The following is a 19,850-nucleotide window of genomic DNA, read 5'->3' on the forward strand; positions in this document are numbered from 1 at the left end:
TATGTGAGGCATGGCACTCATTTCAGTCCCCTCTTCCTAATAGCCCCCGTATAAAGCATCTGGCACCTGATCGAGATCTTCCCTCTGATATTCAATATCAAAAACATTGTCTTGCAATGCTAGCGCTTAGCGGGCTAGACTTCCTGTGGGATTCCTCATACTGTTGAGCCATTTAAAACAACTATGATCTGCTATGACTTTGAAGTGATTCCCTTCGATATACAGCCGAAACTTCTCAATGGCCCATACCATTGCCAGGCATTCTCTTTCAGAGACTGTATAGTTCCTTTTCGCACTGTTTAGTGATCAACTGGCGTACTCGATCACATGCTCTTCTCTATCGACCTTCTGTGTAAGGATCACCCCGATCCCACTATCGCTGTCGTCAATCTGCAGCACAAACTGACCGCAAGGATCGCGTGGTTGCAGTATTGAGGTGAAAGTAATTGCCTCCTGCAATTTTCAAAAGCTCGCTCTTGTTTCTCCTCCCAAGGAAAATGAATGTTTTTTTTTATCAAGCGGTTTATAGGCTCAGTAATTGTGACGAAGTCGGATGTAAAATGTCAATACCATGACATCATGCTCATGAATCGCTTCACCTGCTTTATTGTCCGTGGCGGCGGATCTTCTAAAATCGGTCTCACCATTTCAGGATCTGGTCTTACTCCGTCTTTACTTACGAAGACTCCCAACTACCTCGCTTCTGTTTGACAGAAGTGGCTTTTGACTTTATTGATGGTGAGGCCTGGTCCAAAAGTTTGCTTCAACACCTTTTCAAGGTATCGCTTATACTCCTCGAAAGCCGATGAAACGACAATCACGTCGTCGAGATTTGCAAAAGTGAATGGATCCATGTCCGAGCCTATTACTTTATCCATCAATCTCCGGAAGATCATTCCCACGTATGACAGTTCAAAAGGGCATCCGCTTAAATTGGAAGTGCCCTGATCCTGGTACTGTAAACGCTGATATCGGACGTGACTCTTCCTTCTGAGGAATTTGATGGTATTCGTTGCTAAAGTCCAGTATTGATATGAACTTCGCACCCCTGTTTCTCCTGAGGATGTCATTCATAAACGGTAGAAGATAAGCATCTGGTTTGGTCACGGTGTTCACCTTTTGGTAGTTCACACAGAACCTATTTCTGCCATCAGACTTCTTTACCATAACCACTGGACTTGACCATGCACTGGTTGCTTGCTCGATGACATCATTCTCCAACATATCCTTGACCAACACGTGCATTTCCTCTCGTACCTTATCGGATACCGGATAGTACTTTTGGGGCATCAGCGAGCCTTACGTTGCCTGCTCTGTCCATATTCAACCCGAGTCCCATATCTGATGTCAACCTAAGCCATAACTGATCCATTACTGTAGATGAGGCTACAGTATCATAAAGTGCCCTAATTTTGAAGTCACCTATGTCTACTCGCAACTACTATCTGGTCTCATCTTTAGGGTCATATCGGCGAGTCGCCTTCTCTCCTCTATTCGCCGCGCTGCTCAGCGACTTTTATCCCTGAGTCGCTACCACGACGAGGGGCCTGCTCTTACTCACGGACTGCTTAGGTTACTTCTTCAGTGGAATCACCCAACCTTTTCGGGCCTTCGCATCGCTCGATTCCCTTATTCATCGGGTCGTACCCCTTCTTTACAACCTGGATATGGTCTTCGGGTCTTTCCAGAATCACGACCGTTTCCTTGCTCTGTCGAGGGTTGGCTTTAGGTTTCTCCACCTTCTATACCACCGCAATGCTTGGTCTTGGGGCTCCTTGGTGCCCTTTTTGGACCTGATCGGACCACAGGGTTGCCAACAATTTACCTTTTCCTGTCGACGACCCGCAGCGAGAGGTTGAATTTACCGGAGACACGAAGCTCACCTTTTTTCTTTGTTCTTCTTGCCGTTTCCCTTCTTGCAATCCAAGCAGGATTTTCAGCTAAATGCCAACTTGCCATAAGAGCTACACTGGAGAGACTTGGTGAAATCAATCTTCCACCTCTGACCTTCTCTCCACTTGCCAGGAGACCCGGAAGAAGGTGGACTTCTTCTTATCCTCCGCCATCGGCTTTTGCGCTGATCCAGAGGGCTGTCTCGCATTCCCGTCATCATTTTTTGCAGAATACGCTCAATGCTCTCTAACCGCTCCTTCATTTTCTTATCTGAATGGGAGATCTGCACATTCTATACCGCTGTTTATCCGGTGGGCCTCCTGACAGGATTCTCCACCTTTTCTTGTTCTCGCTGCTAATCTCCCGCCTTCTATATACGCCCTTTCCCTTTGCTCGTGACCGCGGCGGTTTGAGCCTTATTACCAGCTGTTCTTTTTCGGCTGGTATGCGTGTTGAGGAAAGACCGTCGAGTTTAGGTCCATGGATACGCGTGGGCGCCAACCATACGACAACGTATTTTGTACTTCAGTCGCCCTACTATTAAACTCGTGTATCGACGTCAATTCATAATACAACAGGTCTAACAGTCCCTCCAAAGGTATTGATGGTTGCAACAGGTTGACGAAAGCCACGTAATCTCTTACTAGTTCATCTTCGCCTTGGAAAAAGTTCTGTGCCTTCTTTGCTGCTTTTGCGTGCTGGTTCCAAACCAATTTCGGGCGTCTACGACGAATTCAGCGTACTGAGCCATTGAAGCTTATTATTGTCGTATCATGTCCTCGCGTTCCTTTCAAGGATTTTCGATACTGAACACGGGACCACGTTGTCGGTTAATCCTGCATCCACGCGCTTAGACAGAAACGTGTCCACGCTTTGTGCTTTGCTGCCTGCAAACCTTAATTTCCATTCACGAATGATTTTGCCCACATCACGAGTTATGGAGAGCCCTGACGACATATTCGGGACGGTGCCAGATGATTCGCTTCGATGCCTTTGTCTGTCTGGGACGGATCTTTCCCGAGCTACTATATCCTCTTCACCTTCTCTTCCTTGGAGCACTCTTGGAGGGATAACATTTCTTCCTCTAGAGACGGATCTCGGCGGAGCTGAAGTACTTCTCGCAATCGTTGAGTCGTAGTGGCAGGTACGAGTATATGTCTCCTAGAAGCACGTTACATCTCGGACGCGGCTGAATAGTGTCTTGCTGGGATATACTGGCTGCATTAATCATTTCTTGTCTGACATCCGCCAGCTCTCCTGTTCTCCGGTGCATATCTTGCGCATCCCGCTCTACCCACATATGAATATTCTGAAGAGCTTGCAATGCCTTGAGGATACGATTAACCAATTTGCGAGTATGAATTGGTATACCTACCCTTTGGTGCGATTACGGTGATCACCGTCACCGAGCTCGACTCTGTTGACTTGGGTCACTCTTCACCTCGTTTCTTGGAGTTAAGCTCGCTGGCAGTTCTTCTCCGCTCTTTTCTCTTTTTCACTCACAGCAAAACAAACTGTTCAGTAGCACGGCAGCACCTGCTGACGGTTCGGATGATACTGTTCACATGTTTATTCTATTCAAAAACCCTCGCGCGCTTCCTCTCTCTCTCTTAATCGTTCGTTCTCTCAGCTCTAGTGTTGCTGAATCGCGAACGTATCGATAGCTATAATCGATAACCGTTGCAAAGTATGAAAAAATAATCCCCACTTTCCCTACTTGTAAAAAAATTGTTTAAGATTCTGCTTAGATTTTATTTTTAGGTAAGTAGGAGTAACTTTAATAAAATTTTTACCTAATTGTTAATAATGAAGTCTTTACTCCTGAACACTGCTGATTGTTTTATGCCGCAAACGCTTCTTCAAATTTTTCAAGGCCTTAATGAAAAACATATCGATGTCAGCTTCAGTAGGCCTTGAAAAATTTTTATTAGCGATTAAGGATTTTGCAAACAAAATTTGAAATATTAATTTTTCAATGAAAAAATAAATTCATTGTACTTGGTTATAAAATTAAGGAATATTTACCGTAGAACATTGTCCCCTTTAAAGTGAGCTGATGCTTTCCTTTCTTTTTGAATATCTAGAGATGCAGTCTCTGACGTTAAGTCCTCCGAAGTGTGCAAAATATGATACATATAAAAACATACAATATAATCCTTAAAGATAATATTGATGATTTACATACTGGAATATATAGACTTACAATGTTATTATAATCTGCAATTCTGACATCTGCAAAGGATTGAATATCAGTCACACTTGTGAAGGGTAGATAGGCAGGTCTTTGCGGTTTTTCCTTCGACAACTTCAATCGCGCATCCCTTCATTGCGATTGTTTTAGAGATTGCTACAAATAATAAAACTATTGTAATAATTTACTCATGTATTCTGAAGGTAGCTGTAATTAACCTTTTGCGGCACAGGGGGAATACGTATTCCCACCTTTTTTCATAGCATTTTTTGCAAATTTAGAATAGTTTTTGATGAATTTACCCTGAGTTTTTTGTTGTTTTACGATTATAGGATGATATACAATTGAAATTTACGTCAATTGGTGTCACAACTTTTATTAATTTGTTAATATTGTTAAACAAAGACGAAAAAACAGCCCTATTTATAAACAAAATTCATTATTGAAGAAACTTTCAGCTATAATTTTACAAAAATTTATACAAAGGAGTTTTTGGGATCGCTAATCACGATTCTAAACTCAGAATTTTGAAATTTAAAATGGCGGATCCAAGATGGCGGCAAAAATTTGGTGTATATTTTTTAATTTATTGAAAATTAGTATGCAAGGGTTTTTGAGATCGCTAATCTCGATTCTGAATCCAGAATTTCGAAATTTAAAATGGTGAATCCAAGATCAGATTGATTTTTTTTTGTATTTTTGTTTTTTTTTGTTTTTTTTTCACTTTTATATTTTTATCTTCTCACCTTCAATTTTTTAATTATCTTAGCTTTCTAATTCATTTCAATCTTTCATGAATGATACTTCAAAAAGCAATTTCTGTCTACTTGTAAATGGTACGTTGCACGTACTACATGACCATTTAGTTCGCACATCTTTTGTTTTTGTACTGCAGTGAGCGCATCTCCTATAATTATCAATGGGTGTTGGCATATGAGCAGATAGAGAGCGTCTTTTTTCAACAGAAACTTGTGGTTTGTGAAGATTGGTTCGTGTAGGTTGTCGCTTTCTTCCTTTTTTAGTTGGAATTTTGTGAGAAACCAATCGATCCACTAAAAGTAGTCTGAGCTTCTTCAATGTTATAGGATTATCAGCGTTTATTTTTGCAAATATGATGAATGAATTTGTAATAGTTAGATCAATGAAATGCCAGAATAATCTGTGCCACCACTTTTTGGACTTTCGATCTATTTTATATGTAGATAACAAACGATTAGCGTTATCGACAAATCCCATGTATTTGTTGTAATCAGAGCACATGACTGGACAATCCACCTGCACTCGTGTGCCATCTTACTGTGTTCGATTTACTGTTGTCACTTCGGATGGATCATGGTAATTTGACAGAAAACAAACACCTTTCTTATCCATCTATTTTATCCAAGTAATACCAGTATCAGACGTTCGAAAATCGTATTGTCCATGTTTCATTTGTTTGTCAAGCATTACAGATTTAGGTAACCCAGTACGATTGGAATGTACAGTTCCGCAAGCAAATATTTTGTCTTCTTTCAGCGAAATTAATAGATCGACACCAGTGAAGAAATTGTCAAAGTACACATGGTGATTTTTACCAACAAGTTCACGCGTCAAATCTTTGACAACTCGTGCTCCTAACTGTTTCTCAGAACTTTCGGTTTTGCCAGTATAAACTTGAAATTCACATACGTAACTGGATTCATCCGCACGAACCCAACATTTATATCCTCGTTTTATTGGTTTTGCTGGCAAGTATTGCTTCAGGCTACTTCGACCTTAGAATTTTATCATGGATTCATCGATAGATTGATATTTGCTTGGTTTCCAGCAAGTTTTGAATGTTTCTTGAAGTCTATCCAGCAATGGTCTCAATTTATACAAGTTATCATAATTAGGCTCACCTTTTTTAGGTTCTGTGCTGTTGTCGGATATATGCAAATTACCTAATATGAATCCGAAACGAACAACCGGCATTAGCGAGCTTATACATGAATCCTTCAACTTTGAGTCACTCGACCAATAGTCGCGATAAGAAGGCAGTTTTTTTATTCCCATCAGAATATTAATTCCTAGAAAAATCAGTAACTCTTCTTTTTTGATCAATTGCTTTTCCTGAGTTTTCTCCTGTGTATATTTATTTGTTTGCTGAACTAGTAAATCCAGCATGTCGTCAGGAAAAAGACACAAAAAAATATCTAGTGGAGATTTTACGTTTTCGAGGATATTTGGTCCGAAATCAGCAGTGAATTGATCATCATCTCTATTTTTTCCTTTTTTCTTCCATACTTCATTACCAGAGCGTTCTCCTTGATCTTCATCTGAATCGCTGTCACCTTCATTCTCTTCAAGCTGATCTTCGGTTTCTACATTTATATCATCCTCCTCTTGGTCTGAATCAACAAGTCCATCTACTGACTCCGTGTCGCTAGGAATATCAGCGATTTCCATTTTGTATGAGATACGTTAATATTTGTAATTATAAAAAAACTCGACTACTTGATAAAAAAAAATTTTAATGCTACAGGATCGGTACAAGCTCTTACGAAAATTGCAACTCACAACAGATTTTAGTGTATTATACTACAATGATCCGTACGAATCTATTTTATCGCTCTAAAATTGTTTTTTCATCGGTCTCCAATAGATGACTTGAAATGTTCAATGTGCTATATAACTGAAAGAATTTTTAACACTCGCTATATTTTTACTCTTATGTATACGTATATAATTTCACGATTATTGAAGTCAAGTAAGTTTGGTAATGATTTATCCTCTGATTTACTGAATTGGCATTGGATCTAATGGAGTACCAGTATACAGAAATTACAACATTTGAACAGATGACGGTTTGTTACAGCCTCTATTGATGGAAGGAGTTGACTTTTAAAAATATGGAATTTCAGAACTTTCCGCAGAAAGAAAGGAAATTTTCGAAGAAATATGATCACCCACCCCGAAAACCTCTACATGCACATTTTCAGAAGAAATTCTGAAATATCAATATTTGCTGTCGTCTTGGATTCGTTATTACGAATTTCGGAAATTTGAGTTTATATTCATAATTAGCGACCGTAAAAACCCTTGTATACCAACTTTCAATAAAATAAAAAATATACACCAAATTTTTGCCGCCATCTTGGATCCGCCATTTTTAATTTCAAAATTCTGAGTTCAGAACCGTGATCAGCGATTCCAAAAACCCTTGTATACAAATTTTCAATGAAATAAAAAATATACATTGAATTTACGCCGCCATCTTGGATCCGTCATTTTGACCGCTATTTTGAATTTCGGAATTCTGAGTTCAGAATCGTGATCAGCGATCCCAAAAACCCTTTTATACCAACTTTCAATAAAATAAAATATATACACCAAATTTTTGCCGCCATCTTGGATCCGACATTTAAAATTTTGAAATTCTAAGTTCAGAATCGTGATCAGCGATCCCAAAAACCCTTGTAGACCAATTTATACGAAAACTGGTTTCTCTGAAAAATGTATGCCGCAAAGGGTTAAAAAGAAATTTACGTTTGGTTTTCATTGATGATGCAAAATTTACATGGATTTCGGGTTAAGTCTATAATTACGAAAAATATACTATTTAAACATTTTCTTACTCCTGGGTATTACGAATTTTTTTGGAGATTATCTTGAGTCTCCATCACCTTTTAAACATTTTGCTGCAATTCTCTGAAAAAAGTAAATACTATAATTAGTAACTTTCGTCATGTACTATATTAAATGTGATGTTTAAATGTTAACATAATCTAAAATTACGAATTTTTGTGGGATAAACTTTTATAAGGTAAATTGGGGAGGAAGTAACAACGGCTAACGAAGCAAAACTCTATTTTCACAATTTAGCATTAAATCCCGAAATTGTCAAACTATTTTATATAAAAAAAGAAAGAGTAAACGCGTATAAAAGAGACTTGATAATAATGAAACAAAATATTTAAATAATGATATAAAAAATTGAGGTAGCATTATTTTACGATAGCTTACTTCAAAATTTCGAACACAATTTGTGTGTCCGTCCTTTCGTCCGCTGGTGCCAGTGTAGTGTCGTTGGCGGAGAAAGACGGTCGTAGTTATGTGAGTGTTGTCAATGGTTCTAAGCTTTGATCTTGTAGCTGTTGTTGATTGTATGTATGGGTGAAAGAAAAGCTTGTGAGTGTATGTAAGGTGTTGGTTTGAGCTGATCGTGAATTTCGAACGTGTTGAGTGAGTGATGTTGTTCATTGTATTTGTGCTGGTTTTGTATAAGTATTTTGAATTGGTTGAGTGAAAAATTTATTTGATGTTTGATGTGAGTATGAAAGTTTAATTTTGTTGTTGTAGTTTGCAAGAAAGTTGACGAGTTTCAGTGTGTAAATAGCGTATTGTATTTGTGTTGCGTTTTGATTATGTGTTTGTGCCGTTAATCTTATCCGGTCTTTGAGTCCTCCAAAATCTTGTTAGAGAAGCAACAGAGATTGGGTTGATTTCAGTAATTTGGTTCCTCTCATCTTTGGTGGCATTGTAAACGTCTATGGAAAACATTTAAGGGGACGAATAAAAAGTATGGATGTGTTCAATAAATAAAATAAAAAATGAACAGAAAAAACAAATTAGCATTTATCGTATAATTTTCTTATCCTCTTATAAAAAAGAAAACCGAAAATTTTAAGCTAAACTATTTGTGATGTAATTGGTTGAAAGATGTTCAAGTGAGCATATATATTGCATAAACATATCGGTATGTATGCATATATGATCAGAGATTATGTTTTATAATTTTAAATATGAAAAGAAATAAAACGATAAGATCGAGTGTAGCGCGCCTGACATGTCTAGTAGCTAAAATGTACAATTTAAAAACTGATTGAAACTGAATTTACAATAATAAAAAAATAAGTTAGATAAATAAAAATATTGTACTGGTTGAGTAAGATTATTATCGTGTGGAATTTCGCTATATGACAAAAGAATCTGTCTAGGTTGCAAGGAAAGTATTATCGACACTACATAATAATTCATTTTAGGTTCCGACGTGAAATTATTTGCAGGCCAAAAAGACATTCTAAAACATTTGTTATACTTTGAAATGGGACTAACGAGATTTCAGACGACAACGAATGAACTAAAGACGTTCCAATTTTTGAAGATACAAATTGACCTACATCGAAAACATCATCAACTTCTTGAAAACATTGAATCGCTAAATAGCAATGATAGTCACATATTTGAATAAAACTTTTCATTATACATATTCTCGAATCAATCAAATGCACTGTATTATTAGCCTGATCGAGAAACAACTTAAAATTTTTCGTTTCATATTTATCGTACATACGATAATTAGAACCATCTAATGAAAGTGGCGCATGATAAAATTGTCGTCAATGTTATTTACTAAAAATAGTTTTATTTCATTTGATTTTATTACCTGTTTCTTACGAAGACTTTCATTTCTTATATCCAGCAAAATTTGCAATGGAGGCTTTATCGCGAGGAGTACGCAAAATTGTACGTGGATTTTTGTGTAAACTAGCAAAACAAGAGTGTACACATATAACATTCATTACAGCATTTATTTGAATCTGGTTCATATTGGTAACTACCAATGCGTCTCCAAGGCGTTTTTCAAAATTTTGTAAACTGTCATTTTGAGTTGAAGATATTAACGATTCAAAAGAGGAAGACGATGGATTTACATGATCAGCATTTGATTTATTTCAATCAGATATATTACCATCTCTTACGATCAATTTATGATTTTCATCAATAATATAAAAAGTATTGTAGCCTAAATCATGATGATTGTTAGTTGATTGATTTAGAAGAGGATTTACGCCAACTTGTTCGAAATCTAATTCTTTCTGCATTAGCGTCGTTTACGCGATTTAAAAATCCAACGCTCTAATTGTTGACGATATCAAAGAAAGTAATATTCAAAGTTTTTAGGAGTTATTTCATTTATTTAAGCCATTTTTATTAGAATTAATTTGTATATAATTCGGAGGATAAATTATTGAAATACAGTAAGCACTATTTACCAGTTTTATATACTTTCATTTCTTAATGTTTAGAGTAAATAAATTTCAAAACTATATGTTACCTGTTATAATATGTATGAATGTATTAATTTATAATCACTCAGCTTTCGTTTGAGCTGCAAATCTATAAAAGAAATAAAAACTAATCTTAGTTCATAATTTTTACCACCAACAGTAGTGGAAGATTCATAAACAAGTTTATTAAAAAAAATACTGGCTTCATATTTTTTTGTAAATACTGAAAATCGAGAGAGAGAGAGAGACAAAGAGAAAATAGTTTAACTATTAATTAACTATTCATTATCTATTGGCTTTGATAATTTCCAAAAACTTTCGAAAGGAAGCTTTCTTTGCAGACCAATATTTTCGCACTATACCATTAAAAAAAAATATAAGTATCAAATGTTAATATTGGTATAATTACCTCGACGTTGGATTCTCACCTTGAGAGTTGAGAAGAGCAGGACATGTGTCTGATGCGGGACAAGAAAAGTGTGAGAGAAGGTGGACGGTGTGACAGTGGAGAGTAGGGATCGGCGATTCTACTCGACTCCTACAAAAGTACTCGATTTTTTTTTTCGAGAATCGATTCTTTTGTCGATTCTTTGAACAATCGATTCCATGACTATCGATTCTTTTCCAACTCGGAATCGAATCGTGTTGTCAAACACGCGGGAAAGTGTGGGAAAGTTTCTGTTGGATAGCTCTATCATTATTCATAACTGTTTTCATTGCGTCTACGTGTAGCACTATATTGTTGAACAATCTGTGATTGTATTTGTGATAATTCGATTAAAATTGAGGTTTAGTGCTACTATTCTAATTAGTTACTGCTCTACAATACTCTACATAGTATCCATGAAACTACAGTGACATTCGTAATGTCTTTTTCAGACTTTGAATCGGGTAAGAATAATTATTGTATTTATAGTTTATAGTACAATCATTTAATATGTGATGCATGTTAATTAGTAATAATTATTTCATAGCGTAAGTTTTCATTGAAGTTTTGGCGTTTGATATTGAGGTTATGTCGGATCATGCGGTGATTCTGCATTGTTATTTACAGTGATTTTTCAATTTTGTTTATATAGGAAGAACAAGGACGCCACCCCCAAACACAACAAGATTTAGTATTTATGTAAAACTAAATGATGTACACTTGCCACCTTTTTCAATTGACGATTTGAATCTACAAGATTACCTTCGTTTAAAACGTGAGTTCGCACGTGTATTATGAAATTCATTAGTAAATTCATTTTTTTTACTAATTTTTCAGGCAATGACGCTTTTACTGAAAGTTACATAAGAAAACATTATCTACAAGAAGGGAAGAATTAACTGCATTATGGAGATCTCTAGATGATCTTGAATAGTGTGTAGTAGATTTCTTATTTTATTTGAAATATCGAATATTATTATTTTTCCCTTTTCTGCAGTGGGAGAGTAAAATTATCAACTGACCCTGATGGGGAATACGATAACTCATTTGCAATACCAAAAGGACAAATCATCTACCCTGTTACTTCAAATTCAAATAGAGTGAATACTTATATTACTAGTGAACGTAGTGAGTAATATTGCTTTGAGAACTTTTATTATTGATATTACTAGAACATTCCAAGCTATTTTTATTCGATTACATGTACTTTATTTTCATAGGCAAAACGAATAATGATTCTTTTTCTGAACCATTGAAAGCATTGAGTCCATCTACTTCTACTCATACTTCTATTGGAATGATTTCTCATGGTGATGATTTCAATTATGAGTCAGTTGTCAATCAAAATGATGTAGCTAGTGTCAATCAAAATGATGTAGCTAGTGTTAGCAATGACTCCCAAACCAAAAACAAAACAAAGTATGTACAATATAAATTTGATTAACATAAATCTAGCTACAATGCACATTAATTTACAAAATATTTCAGCGAAAAAGTTGAAAAACACAAAAGTGGAATTTGGAATCACGCGACAAAAGTCAAGGATAAAGACGGAGAGTACTTGAAATGCTCATATTGTTTTAAAAAATTCAAAGACTGTGGCAATACGTCTAACATGATTAAACATCTGACTAACGTGCATCCACTCCTCTACAATCCCACACAAGGTAAATCACCAAAGAATGTTGTGTCAACTGGAACATCAAATTCATTAAAAAGAAAAGCTACCACTACTATGGTTAATTCAGTACAATCTAGTGAGAAACGTTGTACTTCATTCACACCTGTAAGTCGAGAAAAAATTACAGGGTATTACTGTAATATTATTTAATTTCAAATGTATTATCGATTGTCATAAAATACGTTATTTTTAGAATATCTCCACTGCTTTCAAAAAGATCGAGTCATTTCAAGGTAAGATACTGACAGTTGAAAGCACAATTTATAATATATAGTTATAAGAGGTTTATAAAATTTTTTAGGGGGAAAGAAGGCTGAAGATTTGACAAATGCCGTTTTGTTCATGATTTGCAAAGGTATGCGTCCCATTTCCATAGTAGAATGTGAAGGGTTTCGATACTTAATGAGAACGGTAGCACCCTTGTACAAAGTTCCTTCGGCAAAAACCATAACTAGGAGATTGGAAGCTCGATATGCAGTATTACACAAAGCAATGGTAGATAAGCTCAAAGAAATAACATCGTATTCTTTGACAGCTGACATTTGGACTGATCAATCAACGAAAAGTTACTTGGGAGTAACCATTCACTATTTTGACGTTACACAAAATGATAGTGAAATGCAATCTTTTCGTCTAGGATGTGTACCTTTGCATGAACGTCATACATCAGATCATCTAAAAAAGTGTTTTGAAAAAATATTTGAAGATTTTGAAATAAAATTAAATAAAATCTCAGCTCTTATTACTGACGGGGGCGCAAATATTTCGAAAGCAGCTGAAGATCTTGTTGGCAAGGATAAACATATTATTTGTTTAGTTCACAGGGCTGCTCACATTTTACCTGACTCAATAGACAGTGAGAAACAATTAGATGAAATAATTTGCAAGTTGAAAACTATTATAACAAGTATTAGGAAATGCGGTCCTGCTTCTGACGAGCTGATAAAAGGACAACAAGAAGATATTGACCGTCATAAACAAAGATCAACAGAGGCATCGGGTGATCAAGAAGCAATTCATATCAATGAAACTCCACTAAAAATAATCCAAGACATGGATACAAGATTTACGTCAACAGTTGACATGATAGAGAGATATCTCCTATTAGAGAATTACATGTATAATGCTTTGAAACAAGTGAAAAATGGTAGGGATCCATTAAATAGAAGGGAAGTTGAGGTGCTTAGCGATGTTCTCAATATTATGATACCTATACGACAGATAATTACGGATTTAAGTACTGAAAAGCACGCTACCTGTAATTTAGCTATTCCTATGGTCAATTGCATGGTGCATGTGCTTGAAGAATATCAGCCATCTACAGCAATCGGTAAGAGTTTCAAGGATATAGTATTGATGAACGTCCAGAAAAGACTGTCTTACTTAGAGTCGACTCCTATGTTGGCTGCAGCCACTATTTTGGATCCGAGGTTTAAAAAACTCCACTTTCAAAAAATACAATGTGCCTCTAGGACCTTAACTAAAATTAATAAGTTATTGCAAGAAACTGTATCCTCTAACAATGGAGCATCAATGAAAGCTGTTAGTTCACGTGCTGAACCCTTAACTTCCTCAAGTAACATAAAAAATATTTGGAGTTATCACACATCTTTAATTAACAGTCAACAACAGAAGCAGCAAGACGCACATTTTCATAGGCAGGATATACAAAAATATCACTGGGAACTTGAACATTATATGCATGCACCTTTAGCCGACAATAAGGAAAATATTTTAATTTATTGGAAAAAGAACAGCGCAGCATATCCAGAGTTAAGCAAAATTGCTTTACAAAAAGTGACGATACTCGCTACATCTATACCCTGCGAAAGATTATTTTCATTAGCTGGAAATATTAAAAATGACTTACGAAACCGATTAACTGGTATGCACTTAAATATGTTAACTTTTTTGAGTTCGTTTGGCGTAGCTGATTGGTAGTTTGTTTTGCCTAATCTTGCTTTTATGTCATGGTATTTGGAGTTTTATCATATCATGATAATCATTCATATTTAATATATAGTCAATCGTTCTTAAAATAAATCTTGTGTTTGCATGAATGCGTGCTGTTTTATATATTTAATATTTATACTATTTATTGCGGGGTTGAGTATGATTCATTCATTTCTCATTTCTTTAGGATATTAAAATTTATTAACATTTTAACATAATGAGATTGGATATCCCTTCATTGCTTTCCTTTCTCATTTTTCACCACTTATTTATGATACATTTCATGTGCATCTATTTTTTGATTAAAAATGCTGGTGCTGGATTGTATTTAATAAAGATAATTAAATTAAAGAATTTCTATGTTTAATTTTTTTCAGTATCAAGTGAGAAACAGTTACCTGCAATTTTGAGGTATATGCATCTATATAGAACGAGAAAATATCTAAAAAAAACACGAGGCCATTGCTGTTAGAGTGGTTGGACATGCGTTTTTCAGTAAAATATTTATTAAATATAACCAAATGAATTTTGTATATTCCTTTTATTTTCTAAAAAATAAATATAAATCAATATTTATTCAAATTCATTTGAAAAGCGGTCATCTTGGAGAGCGAGAAATTTGAATTTCAAATTTTAGAAAAATTTTGATTCCTACTCGATTCCTCGATTCTTTTCGTGGTCAATCGATTCTTCAGTATCGATTCTTTACGGCGCTGTACTGAGAATCGATTCTGAGTACTCGATTCTTTTTGGAGGAATCGCCGATCCCTAGTGGAGAGTGAGATTGAGTTGTGGGTAGAGAGGGAGAGTTGGGAAAAGAGGAAGATAAACAAAAAAGGAGGAGGCAAAATAAAAGGTAAGAAATAACAAAAAAAGGAAGGGAAAAGCAGATAAGGTTAGGAATAGAAAAAGGAAAAGAGCGGGAAAAGTAGAGGAGAGAGTAGTGTGAAAGTTAAGCCCGCGACACAGGAAAAAGAGAAAGCAAGAGTAGGGACGGAGGGGAGCGGGAGACGACGAAGGCAATGGCATTGAAGATGTTTGCGACGGGAAGCGGGGAAAATAGAAAAGAAAGAAATGATAGGCGTAAAAAAATAAACGAGAGGGGAAAGTGAAGGAAGGTCAAAAAGAAGAGGAGATAAGTGAAGGGGATAACCAGCCAAGGAAGAAGTGTAGAAGTGAGTGCAAAGAGAGCGGAAGGGAATCAGAGATGACGGAAGAAATGGACATAACAATAAGAGAAGAGGAGACAGGAAGGAAGAGGATAAGGTAGGAGAAGTCCTGATGGAAGTAATGATGGTGCTAAGAGAGGCAGAAGAAGACAGAAAGGAAATAAAGGAAACTATAAAAGGAGTGATAAAAAGATTGAAAAGGAAAGATAGAAGAAGAGAAGAAAGATGAAAAATAATGGTAAAGGAATTGAAGAAGGAATAAAGAAAGAAGAGGAAGAATTGGAGAGAAGAGATGAGAGAAATAAGAGAGAAAATAGAAAAAATAGTGGACAAAAACAAAGAAGAGGAAAGAGAGGAGGGCTGAAATGCGGAAACAAGAAGAGAGGTATAAATTCTGGCTGAAAAAATGATATGGAAAAGCAGAAAGAATAATATAATAATTACAGACATAGAAAGAGTGCTGAAATAAGACAGGAAAGGGGATGTGGAGTGGCTAAAAAAAAATATAGAAATACAGGGAGAAATAGTGAGTTTAAGGCAAATAGAGAAAAAGCTACAGAAAGGAGGGGCAGATAGGCAAGATGGAAGAAGAGGACAAAATGTGGTAAGTAAGGTGTAGTACATGGGAACAAAAGGAGGGTATAATAAAAAGAAAAAGTCGATTAGGGGAAAGGAAAGTCTCTATAGATCAAGATTGGACGTGGAAGCATAGGATGATAAAGGAAGAAGTGCGGAGAATGGCGAAGAAAAGAAGAGTAAGAGGGGAAGAAGTGAAAGTATGACGTAATGGGCTAAGAATGGAAGAGGAAGGAAGGTGGTAGTGTTGGGGATAATTGAGCAGAAATAATAATTAAAGTCGAAAAATTCACATATATATATATATTAATTTGATTTTTGAAGATAAATAAAGGACGTATGGCATAAAAACCCTGGTCTTAAACGAGAAAAATCCTGTTTAAAATGTAATGACTAAAAATATTTCCAAGGAAATAATGCATGCAACTAATAACAATTATCGTAGAAAAGTTTTTACAAAGCTCTAAAACTGAGATGTTCACTTGAGAACAGATAGAGTGAGGAATGAGAGAATAGAAAAACAAACACAATTCGCAGCCTAGCGGCGGCCCAACTCATCCTCTCCTCTCAAGGGCACTCCCTCACTTTTCTGACCCCGGCGCGCGCGTATTGGTACTATGTGAACTAAATCTCCCTGCTCTCTCGCTCTGCAGCCTACTGACGTAAAGACAGCTTATAAGATGCCTCTGCCGTATCAGTTGACCTTTAATATCCAAGTCAGAAGCGGAACTTCTCGCGAGGTCTTATAACTTCCAAGAAGACTGAGAATACATCAGACAACACGAGATAGTGGAACTTACGGAAATATGAATAAAACAAGAAAGAGAGGGTAAAATGGTGGAAAAACGGCTAAAGGGATATAATATAGAGTGGAGAGAAGAGAAAGCAAAAAAGGCTGTATAATGCCAGCGAGAAAGCAGAAAGGAAGCATTAGGGAGAAATGGAGGAAAGGGATGACGGAAGAGGTAGCGGTAGGGAAAATAGAGATAGAGAAAAAGGATATTACAATAGCAACAGTGTATATGAGACATAGAAGAAAGGAAAACTATGAAATATTAAAGGAAGTTGCGGAAGAAATAGGAGACGGGATAATGATAATAGGAGGGGACTTCAAAGCGAAAATGGGAAAGGAAGGCAGAAGATGGGAAGAAAAGAAAGGAAAGGACGAGAAAAAGGTAAAAGATGAAAAAATGACGCAGAAGGAAAGGATATGATAAGATGGATAGGAGAGGATAGAATAACAATAATAAACGGAAGAAAGAATGAGGACGAGAAGGGCGAGCTAACATATATAAAGGGCAAGATGAATAGACTACGTAATAGAGAATGAAGAGAAAGTGAAAGAGGTCAAAAAAATGAAGATAGGAGAGAGGCACAAATCAAATTTTATGATAATAAAGGTAGAATTGGCAAAAAGTAGATGGGAAGAACTGGAGAAAAAAGAGAAAGAGAAAAAGTTAATTGACTGAAGTGCAGAAGGAGTAAGAGAATATAAAAGGTGGATAGGGGCGGTACAACGAACAGAAACATGGAAGGATATGACATTTAGAATAACAAACGCACTAACAATAAAAAAAAAATAAAAAAAAAAGAGGATCAAGGAAAAGATGGTAGAATGATGTGTGCAGAGTAAAAAGATGCAGGAGATAAAAAAAACAAAATTCGATAAAGAAGGCTACGTAGAACCGAGGAAAGAGTATAGAAAAGCAATAACGGAAGCAAAACAAGAGGAGGGAAGAAGTCTAGTAAAGAAAATAACAGAAGACAAAACAAGGACGATACTCTGGAAGCAAGTAAACAACTATAATAAGAAGAGGAAAGGGATAGACGAAAGTATAGAAAAAGGACAGTAGATAGAAGAGATCACTTTAAGAAATAACTAGAAGAGAAAGAGAGGAAGGAAGAGAAAGAAGAACAAGGAAGAGCAAAGATTGAAAAAGAAGAAAAAAAGATAGAAGAATAGGATAATTAACGATATGAAACGGAAAAAAGCTACTGGGAAAGATGAAATTCCAAATGAAGCGTGGAAGGAAAGAAAAACAGAGCTTACAAGGAATCTTACGGTTTGTTTGAACAAGATATGAGACAGAAAAGAATACTCAGAAGAATGAAGGAGTAGAATTATTTTGCCAGTCTTCAAGAAGGGAAACAAGAAAGAAGTAGAGAACTACAGAGGAATAACATTAATGGATTCAGGATAAAAAATATATACGAACATTTTGAGTAGTAGATTTAATAAAGAAATAGAAGAAAAAAGGATATTAAGCGATACACAAATGGAATTCAGAAGAATAACAGGAATAATAGATGCGATATATGTGTTAGAATCTCATAGAAAAGGAAACAAAAGAGGAAGAAGGAAAAGTATTGATATTCTTTGCAGATACGAGAGCGGCATTCGACTAGATTAAAAGGAGAAAGATATAGGATTTGATATAGAAAATATATAGTAGAACAGAGTGCAAAATCAAAATAAATGGAAAAGAAGTGGCGGAATTTAAAAGGTATAAAGGAGTAAGGCAAGGGTGCCCTTTGAGCACATCGCTTTTTAACCTTGCCTTCACGAGACTGGAAGAAAAAATGAAACAGGTGCAAAAGAGACGAGTGGTGCAAGGAAGGAAAAGGATGTAGGACAATAGGGTACGCGGACGATATAGTATTGATGGCAAAAGAGGAGAAAGGAATGAGGCAAATGCTGGTAAATTTAGAAAAATTTCTAATGGAGAGAGAACTAGAGCTGAATGTTGAAAATCAAAAGTGAGGAAATGAAAGAAAGGTGAAGGAAGAGGAACAGAAGAGAAATTTGAGTAAAAAGGAGAGAGAATAGAAATGGTAAAGAAATATAATTAGCTAGGATACTTGGTCAGCAGGAACAATGGGAATAAAAAGCACATCAAAAGAACGAAAGGAAAGATAAACACAGGGATAGGTAGACTTTAGGGAATAGGAGAAAGACTCTTCGAAGAAAATTGCATTCTAAGAATGGGGTTATTTGATGCCCTGGTGAAAAGTCTCATCATGTATGGAGCAGAGATATGGGGATGAAAAAGATATGAAGAAATGGAAAAAGTTCAGGTAAAATATATAAAATGGATTTTAAAACTGTACAGGACGACACTAAGTTACTTAGTAAGATGAGAAACAGATACGGGAGAGCTAGCAGAAATGGCACTAGAAAGAGCAATGAAGTACAAAAGAAAAGCAAAGGCAGCTAAAGATGAAACGATAATAAAAGAAGTATGGAGACATTTAATTAATAGGGATAAGTGTAGGATTGCAAAAAAGAGGAAAAGTGGAAAAGAAGGAAAAGGCTAGAAAAAAGTAAGAGATACAGAGAAAGGAAAGAAAGAGAAGAAAATAAAGAGGAATTCTAGGAAGAGGTAAGAGAAGATCTAAAGAAAGTGGAAAAAGAAGAAATAGATAAGAAAATAGAAGAATCAAGGTATCTTGGAGGATGGAACAAAATAATAAACAAAATGGAAAATAGTATGCTAAGTAAAATGCAAGGAAAAGAAAGAATAAAAGGGTTGCATGTGAGTGAAAGAATTAGATTAGGAAACGAGACAAGAGCAAGCAGATATTGGGAAGGAGAAGCAAAGAAAATGTGCAGATTATGTGAAAGGGCAGAGGAAAATAGGAAGCATATTGTAGAAAAATGTGAAATAAGTGGAAGAAAAGATAAAACATAGAATAAGACAATAATAAGAGGGAGGAAAATCTAGCATGGATACTAGAGTTAATCTGGAAAAGGAAGAGAAAAGAAAAAGAAAGAGAGAAAAAAGAAAAAAGAAGAGTGACAGCAGCCTAAGGAGAGAAGATAGGTTGTGGCAGGAGGATTAGATTAGATTACTGCTTTATTTCGTTAATGGGGTGGAATCCCATCCGACTATTTGATAAAATACATAAAATCATAACAATAAAAAATTTT

The 19,850-nt window shown here is 35.8% G+C and overlaps 1 protein-coding gene across 1 annotated transcript; it reads left to right on the plus strand.

Moving 5' to 3' along the window:
• Positions 1–10,982: 10,982 nt before the first annotated feature.
• LOC131675234 (E3 SUMO-protein ligase ZBED1-like) lies at positions 10,983–14,165 on the plus strand. Its single transcript, XM_058954141.1, has 7 exons — positions 10,983–11,007; positions 11,196–11,318; positions 11,764–11,962; positions 12,032–12,329; positions 12,418–12,457; positions 12,526–12,882; positions 12,961–14,165. The coding sequence occupies exons 1-7, from the start codon at positions 10,983–10,985 to the stop codon at positions 14,163–14,165; spliced, it is 2,247 nt and encodes a 748-aa protein (XP_058810124.1).
• The last annotated feature ends 5,685 nt before the right edge of the window (positions 14,166–19,850 follow it).

Source organism: Phymastichus coffea, unplaced genomic scaffold (genome assembly GCF_024137745.1).
Source record: "Phymastichus coffea isolate CEN01 unplaced genomic scaffold, Cenicafe_Pcof_1.1 PCOF00017, whole genome shotgun sequence".
Classification (NCBI taxonomy): Eukaryota; Metazoa; Arthropoda; class Insecta; order Hymenoptera; family Eulophidae; genus Phymastichus; species Phymastichus coffea.